Raw genomic sequence first — 16866 nt, 5'->3', positions numbered from 1 at the left:
AACACTTTGGTGCTAAAAGTACAATTAGTGCATGAACTGTGCGCTAAATGATGGATTTCAACTTGAACAACATCAGAGTTACCTGAGATCTCGTGAATCTGAACCGAAGGACGGCCTTGCGGTTTCTGCGTCTTCTTCTTCTTAGGGAAATCCTTGATTTGGTGACCCGTCTGGCCACATCTGAAGGAAGCCCCCTTTTTCAGTGCGTCAGCAACTGAATTGGCTTTCTTCTTTTCTTGAGAAGATCTCGGCGATGATTTGGACTTATGTTGCAATCGGGGTCGCTTACTCGAAGCACCCTCACCGGATTGATGGTCTGCAGTTCTTTTCTTCTCATAATTCGCTCCATTTATCAAATGGAACGTCCTGGCCTTGGCCACTGCATCCTCGACATCAGTCGGGGCTTTGTCCTTGATTAAGGCCCAACGGTAATCTTTATGTAACCCCAGTAAGTACATGTGCACGGCGTGCGTGGAATCCACCTTGCAGAAGGTGAGCGCCTCTTTGAAAGTTGTCGTATACTTATCAAAAGATAGAGTTTTCATCGAAAGACTCTGCAATTTGGCATAGGCTTTCAAAGGGTCCATTTTGGCGAAATCCCTCTTGAATTTCACGCAAAAGTCAACCCACGTCGTAGGCTTCTTTGTCATGTCACGCCACCATGTAAGCGCCTTGCTGCGCAGATAGAGAGGAATCGTCTGAATCCTCCGTTCATCATGCTCCCCATGGAGATCAAAGTATGTGGTCCACTGGTGTACACTCCTTCTCTTCACCTGAGAAATTTGTAGTTTTATACGGAATTGTGGCAGTCGGACTAGCCTACGAACGCCCAAAAGCAGCAATCTGTGTCCGCAAATGCTGGAGATGGGTTTTGCCCTCGGAAATACACGTAGTCGTTGACTGAGCCATATTTTTGAGAGTAGAAAGTCGGGCACTGAGCTCCTGTACGACCCCTTCGAGAGAGGCCAAGCGAAGGTTCGTCTGAACATTCGTGTTTTCCAGAGCGGTAACACGCTGGTCGAAGCTCTGGAAAGTGCTTGTAATCCATGTGTAGAGAGCATGCGTGAATGTAATTTAAATGTTACCTGGTGCGTCGTCACGTTGCACATCCGAGTTGGAGGAATCCATGGTGAAGTGCGTGAAGAACGGGAAAATTTACGCGGAACCGAGCCTTTTTTTGCACTTTTCGGCCGCGAAAAGTTGAAGTTGCGAAGAGCTCTACGCGTCAACGTGAGCGTCTGAACGCGAGCAGGTGATGGCGGGAGCGCGAGCGGGTGAGAGAGGGGAGCAGTAGAGAGTTGGAAAAGGAGTTTGTCTGTAGGAAAACTTAGTCTCTATAAGTGACTTTTAATAATCAGTAGGTTTCATACTCTCTTGAAAAAAATGTAAAGTGTCCAGTCCCCCTTTTTAAAAATAAGTCAAGGGCCTTTGGCCACTTAAATAAAAAGTCCTTGGGGAGTTAATAAAGCCAGTGTTAAAAAAAAAAAAAAACCATCAGCGTGGGTTTTCTTCGATGGCAGCACTGGCCAGAATTTTGACGCGTGGAGAGAAATATCCAGGCCCGTGGGTATGCGTGCCCAGCACACGCCATAGGCTCCACCCTGGAGCCAGCGCACGGGAAATTTTCCATGCTGGAATTGTCCTCTTTAGGAAAAAACTACGCAGGACTCCTGTGAAAGCTGCACACCTACACTGGGTGTGCTCAACTCCTTGAGGTGCCCACTTACTAGAGAAAGCACATGCTCTCTCTCTCTCTCTCTCTCTCTCTCTCTCTCTCTCTATATATATATATATATATATATATATATGCTTCGCACAGAGAAACTTACAGAGAGAGGGATTTACAGAGAGTTTTGAAAGCATAACATATGCTAAATTTTAATCATAAATCAGTAAATTAACAAAGAACTCCCTGATTTTCAGCATTCCCGCTTGTCAGATTGCCGAATTTATCAAAAAACAAGAGAGAAATATCAATTTTCACTTGCACGCACACTCATGAGAAGAAAAACGATTAATTAAATAACCAATTCATCAAAAATTGCATGAAATAGATATTATCCGACTTAAATCAGCCTGTAGGTGTGCACGCAGTTCTTCGTGCAGCCAAGCCTGCTCTGATACCATGAAACGAAAGCAGAGAATGGATTTCCTGGCCACACGGACCGCCTACAGATGCGCGTCGGACGAACCACCCGACCATAGCCACCATCCGGCAGCTCCCCCGTGCAGGGGCGAGCGTCTGAGGACGTAGGCGTGCACCAGTAAGACCGAGCGTCCCATACCACCCGGCCTCACCTCCTCGAGGTGATCTCGCGCACTCCTAGCCTCGCGGGCTAACCACTGGCACTCTGCCAATGGGGTCGATAACTATAAATGAGGCCTTGGCCTCCCTTTTATAATAATGGCCGGCCACATTGGCCGGGTTCGCACTACGTCCGCCCGGACACTGGAAGCCCATCCCGACGGCATCTGGGCTAGATCCCCTCTCCTGTGAGCGGGACATAACAATAATCTTGCAGATGCTCTCACCAAAAGGCTTGCTAAGGTTCAACACGAGCATTGCATACAGCTGGTGGGAGTTGGTTAACTTAAAGGCGTCATTTATGCCTTTAAGTGGGAGGTTGTTGGATTAAAGGCCTAAATAACCCCTTTTTATGTACATTCTATACTTTTTCCAGGTTCACATTGAACATGGACACATCTTCTAAAATCACTTATAATAAAAGTGGGAAAGCCCACAATTTGATGGTGAGTTTCGTCAAATCGTGCGAGCTCTCTTTTTTTGCTATTTTCGATCCCTAGCGCTATCCCCTTCTTGCACTCACGCCTGACTACATCCGGCCCAATCCTGCACTCCTTCACCTCGCGCATCTCTCGGTAGTCTCTCCTTCGCGCTTTCACTCGGATCTAGTACACCGCACACAAACACAAAGGACACTTTGCTTCACTTGAAAGAACTGAATTGAAACTGAAAGAAAGAGAGAGAAGAGAGAGAAAGAGACGACACAGGGATGTCGGGTCCTAACCCTCAAGGCCCCCCTTGCTCTGTTGCTAGAGCAAGCAAGTACTTTCTTTATTCTTCACAATTGCTACTACAGTGACTAAATGTTGAGATGCTGATGCTAATGGGTACTGATGCTACTGATACTGGTTCTATGTCGACGACGGTGATGTCGACGATGAGGTACTGATGGGTTTGTGTCAATGACGATGATGTCGACGACGATGACGAAGAGGATGTTGAGGACGACGATGGTGTCAAGGCCGAAAACTGAAAACGCCAGGCTTCCTGTCGGGGATCTGCTACTGTTGCGGCACTGCGGCTTGGATCTGCAATTGCCAAGTCGCACTTGGGCATAAATGCAAAAACGCTAGGCTGATTTGGCTGAATTCCTAAAACGCTAGGCTCACGTGGGACTAGATGGGGAATCTGTTGAGGATCTGCAACCGGGTGGGAGCGGGTTCTCGCGAGGCTAAGGCTGAAAACTGAAAACGCTGGGCTGTCTACTGAAAACTGAAAACACTAGGCTGATTTGGGTCTCTTCTTCTTCTTGAGAAAACGATAGGGCTCCTGCTGAGGTGCTGCCTGACTGCTGGGTGCGTTCCTCCTTGTGTCTTTGCTTCTTTTGCTTCTACTGTGTGCCCAATGGGTTTCATTTATATGAATTATATGTTGGGTAGGGCAAGCTTCCCAACAAACTTAAAAACAGAATTTCAAAAGTCACTTTTAATAAAATGACTTATAAGAGGTGGTTCACGCGGTAAAATGCCTGCACGATGAAATGACTGTTCTTGTGCAAGAGAGGGTATGCAACTATGACCGGCATGGACATGCACGTGTTGCTAGAGGCTCACAAAGGAACTAGGCTAGGTCCTATGCTAAGACTGACGCTAGACTATTGCAGAAGCGTGTCCAGGTGGCGCAAGTGAAGTCCGCACGTGACATGCATGCACTTAATGAGTGATTGTATGTGCTTAAAATATAGACTTTAATCGCATGAAAGTGAGACCATACACTTCCTGGCCTAGTTTTATAGGCTTCAAAAGCACTTGCATTGTAACGCTGCTCCCTTTTCAAAGCTGGGTGCCCAAAATTAACCCCACGCCCCGAGAGTGTGTGTTCTGGCCCAGAATCTTCCTTTCTTTTGTTTTTTATGCGAACCCTGCCTTCTGGCCATGTGTGCTTGGCTGCCTACTGTGCCATTATTATTGGCTGCTTGTCTCTCCTGCGGCTGGCTGCCATGTGCCACGTCAGCATGGCAGTTAGCTAATGACTGCGACTGATTACATGAACGAAACAAGGTTTCCAGTTTTAAAGTGTTGTTTAATATTGGAACAGCTTTGGACTGTTTAATGAAAGCTCAAAGCCAATGTAATTTGGTTGATACTGTGAGTGGATTGTCTTTGATATCAAAGTAGTTAAATTGTAGTTGTGCTGTATGATGCATGACCTAAAAGTGAACATCTATGCTGATACCCTATCACCTAATTATTACAACTTGACGGGTGGCGTACATATAGGGACACTGTGAAAGGTGAATGCTAAATATGCAAGCAAATGGTTTAGGCCAACTCCCTCTCGCTCTTTACTGTAGGTGCTGTGGTTGTCTTTACCACTAGATGTATAAACATAGTGTTTCCATTTTTTCTTTCTTGAAAACAAAACATTTCGAAACCTTCAAACTCTGAAGCGGCTGCACTATTCTGCCATCGATGCCTTAATGTAGACAAATTGTTGGTATTTTGTGACAGGTTGGTCCAGGAGAAGTTGATGATGAACTGGAGGATGAAGTGGCATCAGAATGCGCTAAGTATGGTACTGTGACACGGGTGCTTATATTCGAAATCACCGAACCAGATTTTCCTGCCACAGAAGCTGTGCGTATTTTTGTGCAGTTTGAGCGTTCTGAGCAAGCAACCAAAGCTCTGGTGGATTTGGATGGTCGATTTTTTGGGGGAAGGGTGGTGCATGCTGGTTTTTATGATGAAGACAGGTTCAACGTCAATGAGCTGGCTCCTCTTCCAGGAGAAATTCCAGCATTGCAGCCGTCTTGATGTAAGAGTGGTGTTTCATTAAATGTTCAGGCCTTGTTCGAGCTTGATAGTGCGCGCATCGATTTAGCATTCTTTGTCAAATGATCGTTTCTGATCCTTGCTGTTTGTTGCATTTGGCTTGAGAAGAAGTGAAACGTGTCCACATCGTTGCGCAGTTTGCTGCATTTGGCTTGAGAAGAAGTGAAATGTGTCCACATCGTTGCCCAGGTTTCACATTTGGCTTGAGAAGAAGTGAAATGTGTCTTCACATTGTTGCCCAGTTGCTCTGTGTGTGTGAGAAATGAAGCAGTCTCATCAATGAGTGCACTTGGTTACTGCAAATGTACCCTACGATCTGACAATTGTAAAAGTACTGGAGACATTTAGCTTCTCTTGATTATACCATCTAGGTATTTAAATATAGTAGTAAAAAACACAGAGCTCTATTAATTCAGTTACCCACTAATCTGAACACAAGATCATCTGTTGCACTTACACGGGATGTAGAAATGATCGAATCTGATGTACACGAGCCGAGACAGTTTTCTCTATTTCAATTACCTTTTTTGCGCGTTTCACAATCAATCAGAATAGTCCCTGATAAACAAGATTGTCCGATCTACTTCTTTGGAATGTTTAGAAGCCCAAATATGACATATGACAAGTTTGGGGGGTTTGGCATTTTTCAAGCGCCTGTCTGAAGTAGAGGGCATTTTTTTCTGGTACCAAGCCCACTGTTACTCATGGGAACTTTCGTGTTGTCTTGTTGGTCTCTTTCCATATTCTCAGACGTAAGCATTGCTTTATTCTTGTAGTATTTATTTCCAACTGATACTAATTTTGCTTTTTTAGTTTGTCCTAATATCTGTGATTCATCGTGGTGCGGGGGCGAGATTAATACAGGTTTGATTGTCGTCTGGTTCGGATGAAGTTAGCTGAGAAGGTTTGCATAGATTTTCCAACCGCCACAAGGCATGAGTACGGATTGGTCTCTTGATATAGCAAGTGCGTCTTGGTCCTTTTGAAATGTGATTTGATGGATTCTATCGGAACAAAAGAAGTGAAGTTTCAAAAGATGTTAATTTTGCTGTTGTCAAGACGAGCAATCGCAGACTGGAGCTGGTAGTTGAGAAGACTTGCTCGATACAAAGTAGCAGGTGAATTTGTTGTCATACTATGGAGTCTGGTTCTTTTAAGCATCAGGTGCATGTCATGGTAGCGATGGGACTCTTCCATCTTTGGCATGGGGGCACGAATTTGTTTTTGAGTATCATCTCACTTATTAGTGGGTGACCACAGTGACGAACGGTAAGGAAGTTTCCATAGTGTGTTCAGTACCATGTTTCGTCTACTTTGATAGGGGTAAGTGAATATATTTTCTTTCAAAGATGCTCTATGATAATGGCCAGAAAGTAGGAAGCTAAAGGACACACTCTACAATGAAGTGTACACATGACAGATTCCCTTTTTGTCCTATTGAAGGTCTACTCTCCATTCAATACAGCTTAAACTTCTCCCATTTGCTCTCTCTCTCTCTCTCTCTCTCTCTCTCTCTCTCTCTCTCTCTCCAAGTCTTGACATATCGTATGATTGAAACAAGTTTTAATCCGGCTCTTAAGGGCTAAATTGGATTGGTTCTTGTCTTGCATTGTGGTCTGCTTGTCTCTACCCGTTCAGGGCCGTGCAGTCGCGAAAATTGTAATCTAATTACTCCTATTTTTTCTCAACACTCACAAACACTCAGCTGTTGTGGTTGAAGTTGGTTCGATCAACGCAAATAGATGGGGACTGGACCAAGTTAATTTAGCCTGCTACATAGAGAGAGGAACTTGAGCATTTTAGGATTGGGTTGTCAAGCCAAGTGGATATGGATCCAATTCAATTTAGTTGAGTGCTAGCTAATAAGCATTGTAGAAATGGGATGGTTGAAGATAGTGAAATAGATATGGACACAATTCAATATAATTTGGACTAGCATAGGTAAAATAGTTGGATGGGCTGTGTGTGTGTTGTTGGTGTGCATGAGTATGCCATGCACATTTGTTGGATTGGGGTGTGTGCGTGTGTCCGCATGCACATGCGCGCGCGTGTGGGGTGGCTGTCTCAATGCACAACTTTGGAGGTTCACAATTGTGTGGTTTCTTGTTTCTCCACTTCTTAGTATATTACTACTGGTTCAGGTTTTGCTTGGTCCTTGTGGTGCTTGTACCAATTTCTGTATTCATAATGGTCTCATTGTAATGGTTCCACTTGTAGGGTTTAGGGTGGATAAGGAGGACCAGCTTTTGTCATGACGGAGAGACTACTCATGGGCTTTGTCCACATAGACTGATGAAATGGAGAGGGTGCTCTCTCTCTCTCTCTCTCTCTCACACACACACACACACACACACACACACACACACACACACACAATTATACATTTGCTAGTTATTATTTGACATTAACCCATAGCTACCTCATCTATGTCTCTCACAAAGCTTGGCCTTTTAGAATCTTTGATCTTTTCCAGATCTACCTTTTCATTGGGCTTTGACTTCACTGTCTTGACAAATTGTGTCCTTACCTTATCAAAATAAAGGACATGTTACTTGAATCCCTTTATAAGCAATGCAATATGGATACATTGGCTTGACTTGGAACTAGTTCTTTCTTGAAAAACAAGGTCACTTTTGAACGAGGGCTCTCTTGAATATATTTTCTGTTTGGTCAGTTTGTTTTTAAAACAATGAAGTTGTGCCTCCTAAAGGGAATTGTCCCTTCACCTTGTGAGTGCTTGTAATTTGTTCCTCATAGTGGGAACTATCCCCTCACTTGGAGGTGCTCTTCTTGGTGGAAACTTCCTCAGTAGTTGAAGTTTTCACATGGGCTTGTCTTGGGTTTTGATGTGGTGCATTGAATGCACTATGTTGGGATCCCGCTTTGCACTGCGGGGATGTTTTGAAGTTTCTCCTCTACCTCTCTGCACATAATGAGATCATGCATTCCTCCTAGTCTATTGATGGGTACTACCCTTCTGAATTGAGGCAACTTGGAATACTACATTCTCCATATTTTGATGTAGTTTAATGGTATGGATCTATCTCTGATTTGAGGAGTATATGACATCTCTCTCTCTCTCTCTCTTGTTTTTGACAATGATCGTTACGCATCATGATCCACACCGATACTATGGATTGTTGTATTGACTGCTTTTGCACTAATGCCAACAGTTAACTTGATGAAGCATGGCATAACCCATGTATGCTATGAGGCTCTTTCTTCGCGTTGCATCTATAGGACTACATTGATGGGATATAGTAGCTTGGCATGCTTGAAGCTAGCAAGAAGAAGAGGAGGCTTGTCTTCCTCATTGCCCTCTTTCCTTATTTAAGGTGAGGGTTTTTCACCCAAAAAAAAACATGGATATTGTTGAAGATGCTGCTACTTCTCATGTTTTTTATTCAATATTACCCGAATGGTTTTTTTTTTCAAAGACGTTTTGCTTGGTCTAATGCAACTCCGAAAGGCTTGATTACTATTTGGTCTCATTTCTTGAAGCAAAGTGATGTTCATATCTTGGTTGAACTTTAAAATGACTGACACAACTTAATAATTTGCATTTCTGGGATTAAATGTCTTTTTCTTTCTTTTGGATAATGGGCAATCTGGTCAACCTTTTGAATTTGTCTTGCTAGTTATTTTCATTGGAAAACAAGGATTTGGAAGATATTGATAAAAGCACTTAAATGGTTTGGAGGGAAGTTTTATCTTGTGATACTTTTTGTAATACAATAAAGCTATGAGTTTCCTTTACACCATATTTTTTATAGAATATTGCTCCTAATCTTGGTTAATATGGTTTTCTATAGAATATTGCTCCTAATCTTGGTTAATATGGTTTTCCTTTACACTGTATTTTTTTAATAGAATATTGGTCCTAATCTTGGTTAATATAGTTTTTTTATACAAAAATGGCAGTTGTAAATGCTTGACGGCTACAAAGAGTTGACTGAACATGCAAAAAAAGGGATTGATTAGATTTTTTAGGATTAATGCCTAGCTAGATCGAAGGATGCTAGCTAAGCAATCTGCTATAAAAATAATTGGGAAAAGTTTGAACTGAGAGATTGGATTCTCCAGAGCAAGGGAAAAGCTTTGTGACATGGATAAAGGTACTAGGGGGTCTCACTTGGATTTGGACGCTCGTTTGCTACAGAAGAGGGATTTCCATTCTTATGCATTTGTTGATGCTTGTACTTATCAAAACAATATGGGTAATTACATGCTTGGTTTTTTTAAACAAGATATGGCTGCCTCTGTTTTTTTGTGAGCTTTTTATTAAAAAAAAAAAAGCTTGTCTATTCTCTCCTTTTGACTTTTGGAGTTGTTTCTCTCTATAATGGTCGGTTACTGGAAAGAATTGTGGGTTGTTTGCTTTTGAGTGATTTTCTCCTACTTTGGCCTTTACCCTAGTAATGGCATACTATGATATTTTGGTTTCTTTGATCCTCTTTGGTTTGAGGTCTAATGCTTATTCCTTTTGCTACTTCTTTACTTGCCCATTGATTGGGTGTTATAATGATTCTTGACAGAAAGTTATGTTTTTTCCATACTAGAGTAGATGTGGTAGATTTGTGATTTGTGGTAGATGTTTGGCTCTTTGTATTACTTAACTTTGATTAGTGTTTCCTTGAATGATTTATGTGAATAAGGAATGCTTGATATTTGGGTCTTACAGATGGCTTTACTTGTTTTACCACCAAGATGGAGAATGAATGGGGAATCCTTGATGGGCTATTTGCAAACCGTTTACTTGGTTACTTTGATGCAGGCCTTGGATTTCTTTCTCTGTCATTCACCCACTCATTAGCTTGTTTATTACTTTTTGATCTTCTCTATAACGTCAAGATCACAAACAATGATGTATTTAATGGATTGTTGTCGGGCAATTTATGTTCTCTCCTCGATGATTACAATGTAGAAAGAAGTGATCTTTTGTGTTTGTATTGGTACCAATCCAAGAGTATGCAAGCATGTTTGTTCACTTGGTTAGTGTTTTTGAACAAAACAAGAAAAAGGGTCTTTTTGTGAAACATGGATGCATAGGAACTTATGGGAAGTCTAGATTATTGATTGGGGCCGACTTCAAGCCTCATTTTATGGGATCTAGTCTTTGAGACTTGGATAAGAAATAAATGCTTTTATTAATTTATGAAATTGCGTGTACATGAGCTCCTTTGATAGCCTTGACTTAGGCATCTCAGACGCACATGGAGGGTGATGTTGCACGTAAGACTGACTAGGACCAATGACTAGGCTTGACATACAAGGCACACACATGAACTACTCATGGGTTGTGCCCACATAGATTGATAAGTGGAGAGGGTTCACACACACACACACACACACACACACACACACACAATTGGTCACAACATCCGACCTGGATAGTATCTATGGGGCTCGGATAATGTTTTGAATCACTATTTATGGCCACAATATATGACTTCCAACCTGTTGCACTCAAAACTATTTTTGAGTTGTGGCTTTAGGGGACGTTTACCTTATGCTTTACATATTAAATTGCCGCCTTAGGGTTGTGGTTGCTCTAGCACCTCATCTGGAGGGAGTTGTTGACTATTACCGTATCATCCAAGTTTATGAACTCGTGTGGATAAATTGAGTTGATGCCTTATAAGAGATTACCCTGTGCTGTACAACTGATAGCTTTATTATGTGGATCACATTGGTTGAAATTAGAGGTATTTACCAACCTTTCCTGCATCTTTTTTTTTTGGGGCTACCCTATGGGTACTACCCCCTAATCTAAGGGGCACAAAATGCTAGATAGGTACTAAAGGTCCACAATTCTGAGTACATGGATGCGCTTTGTGTCTTGCCTTATCACTTACCTATTTTTAGCTAAAACCTATTCTTTGGCCTCTTAAGAACTTGGGCGGCTTTCGAGTTCATTAATTCTACTTGGTTTTCATCAAGCTGTCGCGGCTCTCATACTGCATCGCGGCCCCGGATCTCTTTGGGGATTGCCTCTGTTGCGGAATCTTACATTCACTCTGGCAGTGCAGTATATGATCCTCCTTGGTGTTTCAAAACCATGTATAAAGAGGCGAGGGATCTTCTGCTCCCTCACTTAGACTTAGTTGATTTTTCTCTTTGAGAGAGAGTGAGAGGAAGGAATGGTGCTTGTTCTGTTGGTTCATCTCTTGAATACATGGTGTTGGACGCCCGGTGCCTCACAGGTTGGGACCGTTTTGAATCTGATGGCTTTTTAAGTTGTAGTGCATATCAATTCTTTCATTTGTAGTTGCTAGGTTGCATCGGATGGTTTGTCTGACTGCTGGGTTTCGCTTCATTGGTGTGCACCCGCTGAGATACTCTGAGTTACACTGTTGTTTGTACCTACTTGTGTTTCTAGCATATACAGAGCTTGGCTAATATAACTGTTCTTTGCAAAAGGATAATGATGGGGTTTTTTTGTGCTTTTGCTACCTTAGTTTGGTATCTTGATTGGGAGAAGAATGTTGTGACTTATGGGAAAAAGAAAAAACTTCACCTATTGCTTGGTCATCTGGCATAAAACTGCTTCCTGACTTACATCTTGTGATGATACTAAACTTAAATTAAATTCTGGTCTTTTACTGCCTGCTCTGACTTAATGGAACCTTCGGCATTAATCGATACACATCATTAGGGTTTTTCTTTTTGCCTGTTATTGATTACATACACTCACTCTATTTTTAATTGCTTGACATAAAAAAGGCATCAAATTGTTAGGTTGCTCGAATATGGGATACTGGCTATGCTGCCATATTCTGTTAAAGTTTTTTCACATCAGCATAGGATGTTGTTTGGCTCTTGCCTGGAACTGACTGCATACTCACTTAATCCTCTGCTACTGAGCTAGAATATGACATCAAATACTTTTTTGGTTCTTTTAAATCAGATGGTGAGTATGAGGGCTGAATGTCGGTGGTGATATTGGTTATGCATGGATTTTCTGGTTACTGGAATGCTGCCATATTCTGATAGTTTGAGTTACATTCAAATGGAGATCTGGCCTAGTCTGACTGGTTTTACACAAACTTTATATCTTCGGCTTAATCTTGGGTGTGATTGGACATTAGCCGGATCTGGTTTGCCATTATACTGATATGGTATGGGAAAACTAAGCTTTACAAATGGATAATGATTGGGTTGTTTTGGCTACCATAGTTTGGTATGGTATTGAGAGAATTATGTTCTGACTTACAGAGCTTCTAAACTTTACCTGATGCTTGGTTATTTGGCATAGATATGGTTCTTTACTTACATCTTGTGATGAAGCTAAACATAAATAAATTTGGGTTTTTTCTCTAAATTTATGGAACCTTTTGGAATGCCAGGCTCTGATCTGGTCCATGTTTAAAGAAACTATGCTGGGAAAATTTGGAGATTTAAAACTGCTACTGATGATTATTTTGTTTATGCTGTTGGATAAACCTGCTTATTACGATTTGGCGGGACTAGTGAATTGCATTACATTCTTTTGGTTTTTACCAAGTCTCAGGATAGGGCTTGCTTGGTCAAAAGATAATCCTAGGTGCTTCTGGCTTTGAAGGGCTTAACATCGGATACATTTTAAGGATGATATTACTTAACTAAGCTTTGCTTGCATGCTTTTTACTTACAATAATAATGATTAGTCGACATTTAAAAAAAGGAATTAATGGATATGATATAATAAGAAGCTAATTGTATGTGTAGCTATAACATGATGGAGACTTTAAATATGCAGGACATTAGCTAGTCTAAAACTTTTTAAGTTTGACATGGATAACAACTGATAGATTCCTTGAAGCTTGCCATACGTAGTCAAGTCTAACATATCTGTTGTCTTGACTATATGGACGCAGGTGAGAATTGTATCTTGACTTAAAGAGGTTTAGCTTGCTGCAGTCCGACTTTGGAAACATGTAATGATGCAATTGGGATAGCTTTTGATACCTTTGTACAAATTCCCTTGGAATGGTACTTCATTCTTAGTATACTGTACAGTTATGATTCAAAGATTGGATTGTTTGTGTACTTATGTTTGCCTTGACATCTTTAGCCAGTCGTGTTTTGAACATCTTGTTCATTGGTGTGTTATTTATTTAGTTTCACACACACACACACACACACACACACACACACACACACACACACACACACACACACACACACACACACACACACACACACACACACACACACACACACACACACACACACACACACACACACAAGGTGCAACAAATCTCACATCAAGCACTAGTATCTAGTCCCTTGCTTTCTCCCTACGAATGTTCTCTAGAATCACTTAAATAATCATCCTTGATGTCATCGTTTCTCACTTCCAAGTCCATGTATTGGCAAGATGTACTCTGTAAAGTTGACGTAGTCAAGTTTGGTGCCTGTTTATATCTATTGGGCTTTCTCTCTTTCACAATGTCACGTAGACATGAATGCTAGCCGTTATCCCACTGATAAGTATAATTAGTATTAGAGCCATATGTGCTAGGCTAAAGCTTCACCTACTTCTACTCAACCTTCTGTAGGAAATTATATAGTTACTTTCTTCATTTAGTGTGAATGTTCCAATCACTAGATGAGGCTCTTAGTATAAGTTACAATGGACTCTCCAAAATCAATATATTTTAGATGGGGTGAGGACCAGATTGGCTGACACAAAAAGTTCCTTCATTTAGTGTAAATGTTCCAATAACAAGACGAGGCTCTCAATATAAGCTACAATGGGGTACATCAAGAACTTTAACAATGTTTTATGCACACTTGGAAACAAGTACATGCTGCATTATGTAAGCCCACAATGGATAGTTTTCTCCATCCAATATGTCATACTTAGACAACATCTTGAAAACATCATTGCTCTCAGCCATTGTGAAAGACTGACCTTGCTATAGAAAGTGCCAAACTAAGTAGAAATGAAGGAAAATTGTAGTGTTATATAGCACAGACCACAGTAGATTGTCAAAGGCCTACTATGCAAAAATTTGTAGTGGAAGAAATTCTACACAAAAGAATGAAATTACCTCCACAGTACCTGTAGCAGTGGAAATGGAGGCCAAAATGAGTCTGAATCAAAATTCTTAGCACACCTACTAATGCATGCCAATAGGGGGTGTTGGAAACGTTGGTGACTATGCCTGGAGGATTCCACTTGCTCTAATACAATTGTTGGAGTTAGGGTTGCAATTACGGTTGCAAGAATGCACACACAACTTGGACATTGTGAAGAAGCCCAAGGCACACAATGGAGAATGTATTACTTGGTGTCCAAATACAAATTAAGATAGCCCTAGAGTAATGGGCATATATACAAAGCACAGGGGAAAAAAACCTCTTAGTGAGGGAAAAAAGTGCCGGTAGTCCTAAGCGTGTTCACATACATCACTATCATATACATAGTAGCATGTAAGGAATACAAGAGAAGTAGCTAAGCTCTAAGAGAGATATTTGCCATGCAATATAGGAATCAAAACTGAAAGAAAGAGAAAAATCTTACAACAAACCATTAAAGGAGCCTATGAACTTAGGGAGACAAGTGAGAAAGGTCCTAAATTTAGTGTACTATAAACTTCTCATAAAAAATAATAATTTGATTACTCAACAAAGCATGTTTCACTTAAGAGTATTATTGAACCCTTTATTATCCTTGCAACCTAGGGTGAATCACAAGGATCCATTGGCACTCTTTCATACACAAGCAACAAACTTCACTGGGGAAATAGACATCTGACACACATCAAAATGATATTTAGCATTGTAAACAACAACAAGAGTAATTACGGAACTGTTAAGAGTAATCCGAAAGAAGTGTATATGGTTGAATAGAAACTATTAAGAGCAATACATGGTCAAGTACGCAAGAAGTAGCACATGAAATACCAAGGAACTAACAATGCTCGACTAGCTTTGTTGCATCTTCCAGCTCAACAATTCTAAAAAAAAACAAGTACCCAATATTGGAAAAATAAAAATCCCTTAAAAAAATCTAAAGTGCATAAGTGAAGGGTGAGTTTAGAAAATTAAGAGACCCATGAAAATGAAAAAAGACGTTCTGTGTCCATATAAAGAGATGGTCCAGTGCACATTGATACATATGTGTTTTTCTTTTGCTTATTTTCACTTTAGCGTTTTTGTCTCTAGAGTGTCCTTGCACTATATAGTAGTGAATCTATATATATATATTTAAAAGCCATTAGGAGAGCTATTATTGTTACCATATACATGTGGTATGTGGTAGTGATATGTGTGAACACACTAGGACCACCGGGGCATCTTTTTCCTCTTTAGGAGGCTTTTTTCCCCATGCATTGTATATACGTCCATCACTCTAGGGCTATCTATCTTTCTATTGCACACTAAAGAACGCACTCTCTATTGTGTCCTTGAGCTTCCTTCGTCTTCTCCAAGCTGTGTGTGTTTCTCTACAACCCTAATTCCAACAATTGGTATCAGAGCAGGTTGCATCCTCCCGGGCTTAGTCGCCAACAGCTCCAACACATGCCTGCTCACTTTCTCCGATTTCAGTGAGGTTTTGATGCACTTTATGTACCTGGTATCAAGAAGAATCTTTTGTCCGTATCCGCACTTGCTAGACTGGACTTGTAGTCAAATTTGTGGATGACAGATGTACAGTCCATGATCTCAATTTGGGTGATGAAATTGTTGCATCTGGGCTTTTGTGCCATGGGCTGTATAAGCTCACTGTGTATGACAAGTGTGGATAAAATTTTGCAAATGCAGTTGTAGATTCAAGGGCTATTTCAGATGCAAAACTTTGGCATGCACATTTTGGTCATCTGAATTTTGCCAGTTTGCTGCGTTTGCAGAAATCTGATATGGTTGCTTCTTTGCCGCCTCTTGAAGCACCTGCAAAACATGTTTGTGAAGGCTGTATTTTGTGTAAGATGCAGCGATCGAAGTTTCCAAAGGATTGTTCAGTTCGGGCCACATGCAGGTTGTAGCTTGTGCATAGTGATGTTTCTGGGCCCATGCAAACTCCGTCCTTGGGCAATTACCTTTACTTCATTACTTTCATTGATGATTACTCAAGGCATGCATGGGTATTTATGCTTAAAGCAAATTTCAAAGTTTTTATGTGCTTCGAACAATTTCTGGCTATGGCTAAAAATATCTCGAAATGTACTATGGGCACCCTCCGTTCCGATCGAGGGGGGGAGTATATGTCTCATGGACTCAATGCATTTCTGGCTAGTCGTGGGATAAAACACCAATGTAGAGTGCCTTATACACCTCAGCAAAATGGTGTTGTTGAGAGAAAAAATAGGTCACTTACGGAAATGGCACGATGTATGGTCAAAAGTCAAGCTTTGCCGCATTTGAGGCCATCACGCGTGCCGCTTATGGACTAACACTAGAATGGTAACCTAACAGGACATAAAAGTGTCCTTTCAGGGTTTTGGGAAAAAATTCCAAAACCATAGTAGATCCACTCATTTTGAAAAATCCTTTCATGAGCTTATAGTTCAATAACTACTACATATGGAAAAAATGAGAAACTTGTAATTTTTCTCATCCCTTGGTCGCTACAAGCCTCCAAAGTTGATGGACCAATGCATTTTGCCCAAAACAACAATTTCTTACGGTTGATTGCATATAAATAAGAGTGGGGATTTTTGTAGGACATGAGATAAAATGCCCCGTTAACTTTAATGGGTTGGTGACCAAAACATATGGTTGCTTTTACCTCACTAAATTTTTTTTGGGAAAAAAAATAGGTACAAAAAAGTTGCATTTTTGCCATTCTGCGGACCTATCATC

The 16866-nt window shown here is 41.0% G+C and overlaps 1 protein-coding gene across 1 annotated transcript in view; it reads left to right on the top strand.

Annotated features, from left to right (window-relative positions):
* The window catches only part of DRT111 (D111/G-patch domain-containing protein), a 32142-nt gene extending 26422 nt beyond the window's left edge, over positions 1-5720 (top strand). Inside the window, exon 2 of the mRNA XM_086513036.1 lies at positions 4756-5720. Coding sequence (XP_086369162.1) covers positions 4756-5058 — 303 coding nt within the window. The 3' untranslated portion in view covers positions 5059-5720. The remainder of the gene's footprint in view (positions 1-4755) is intronic.
* Positions 5721-16866: the final 11146 nt, after the last annotated feature.

This window comes from Adiantum capillus-veneris, chromosome 5 (genome assembly GCF_014529385.1).
Source record: "Adiantum capillus-veneris isolate H3 chromosome 5, ASM1452938v2, whole genome shotgun sequence".
Lineage (NCBI taxonomy): Eukaryota > Viridiplantae > Streptophyta > Polypodiopsida > Polypodiales > Pteridaceae > Adiantum > Adiantum capillus-veneris.
Note: the sequence above shows the minus strand (reverse complement) of the source record. Positions and strands in the feature narration are given on the sequence as shown.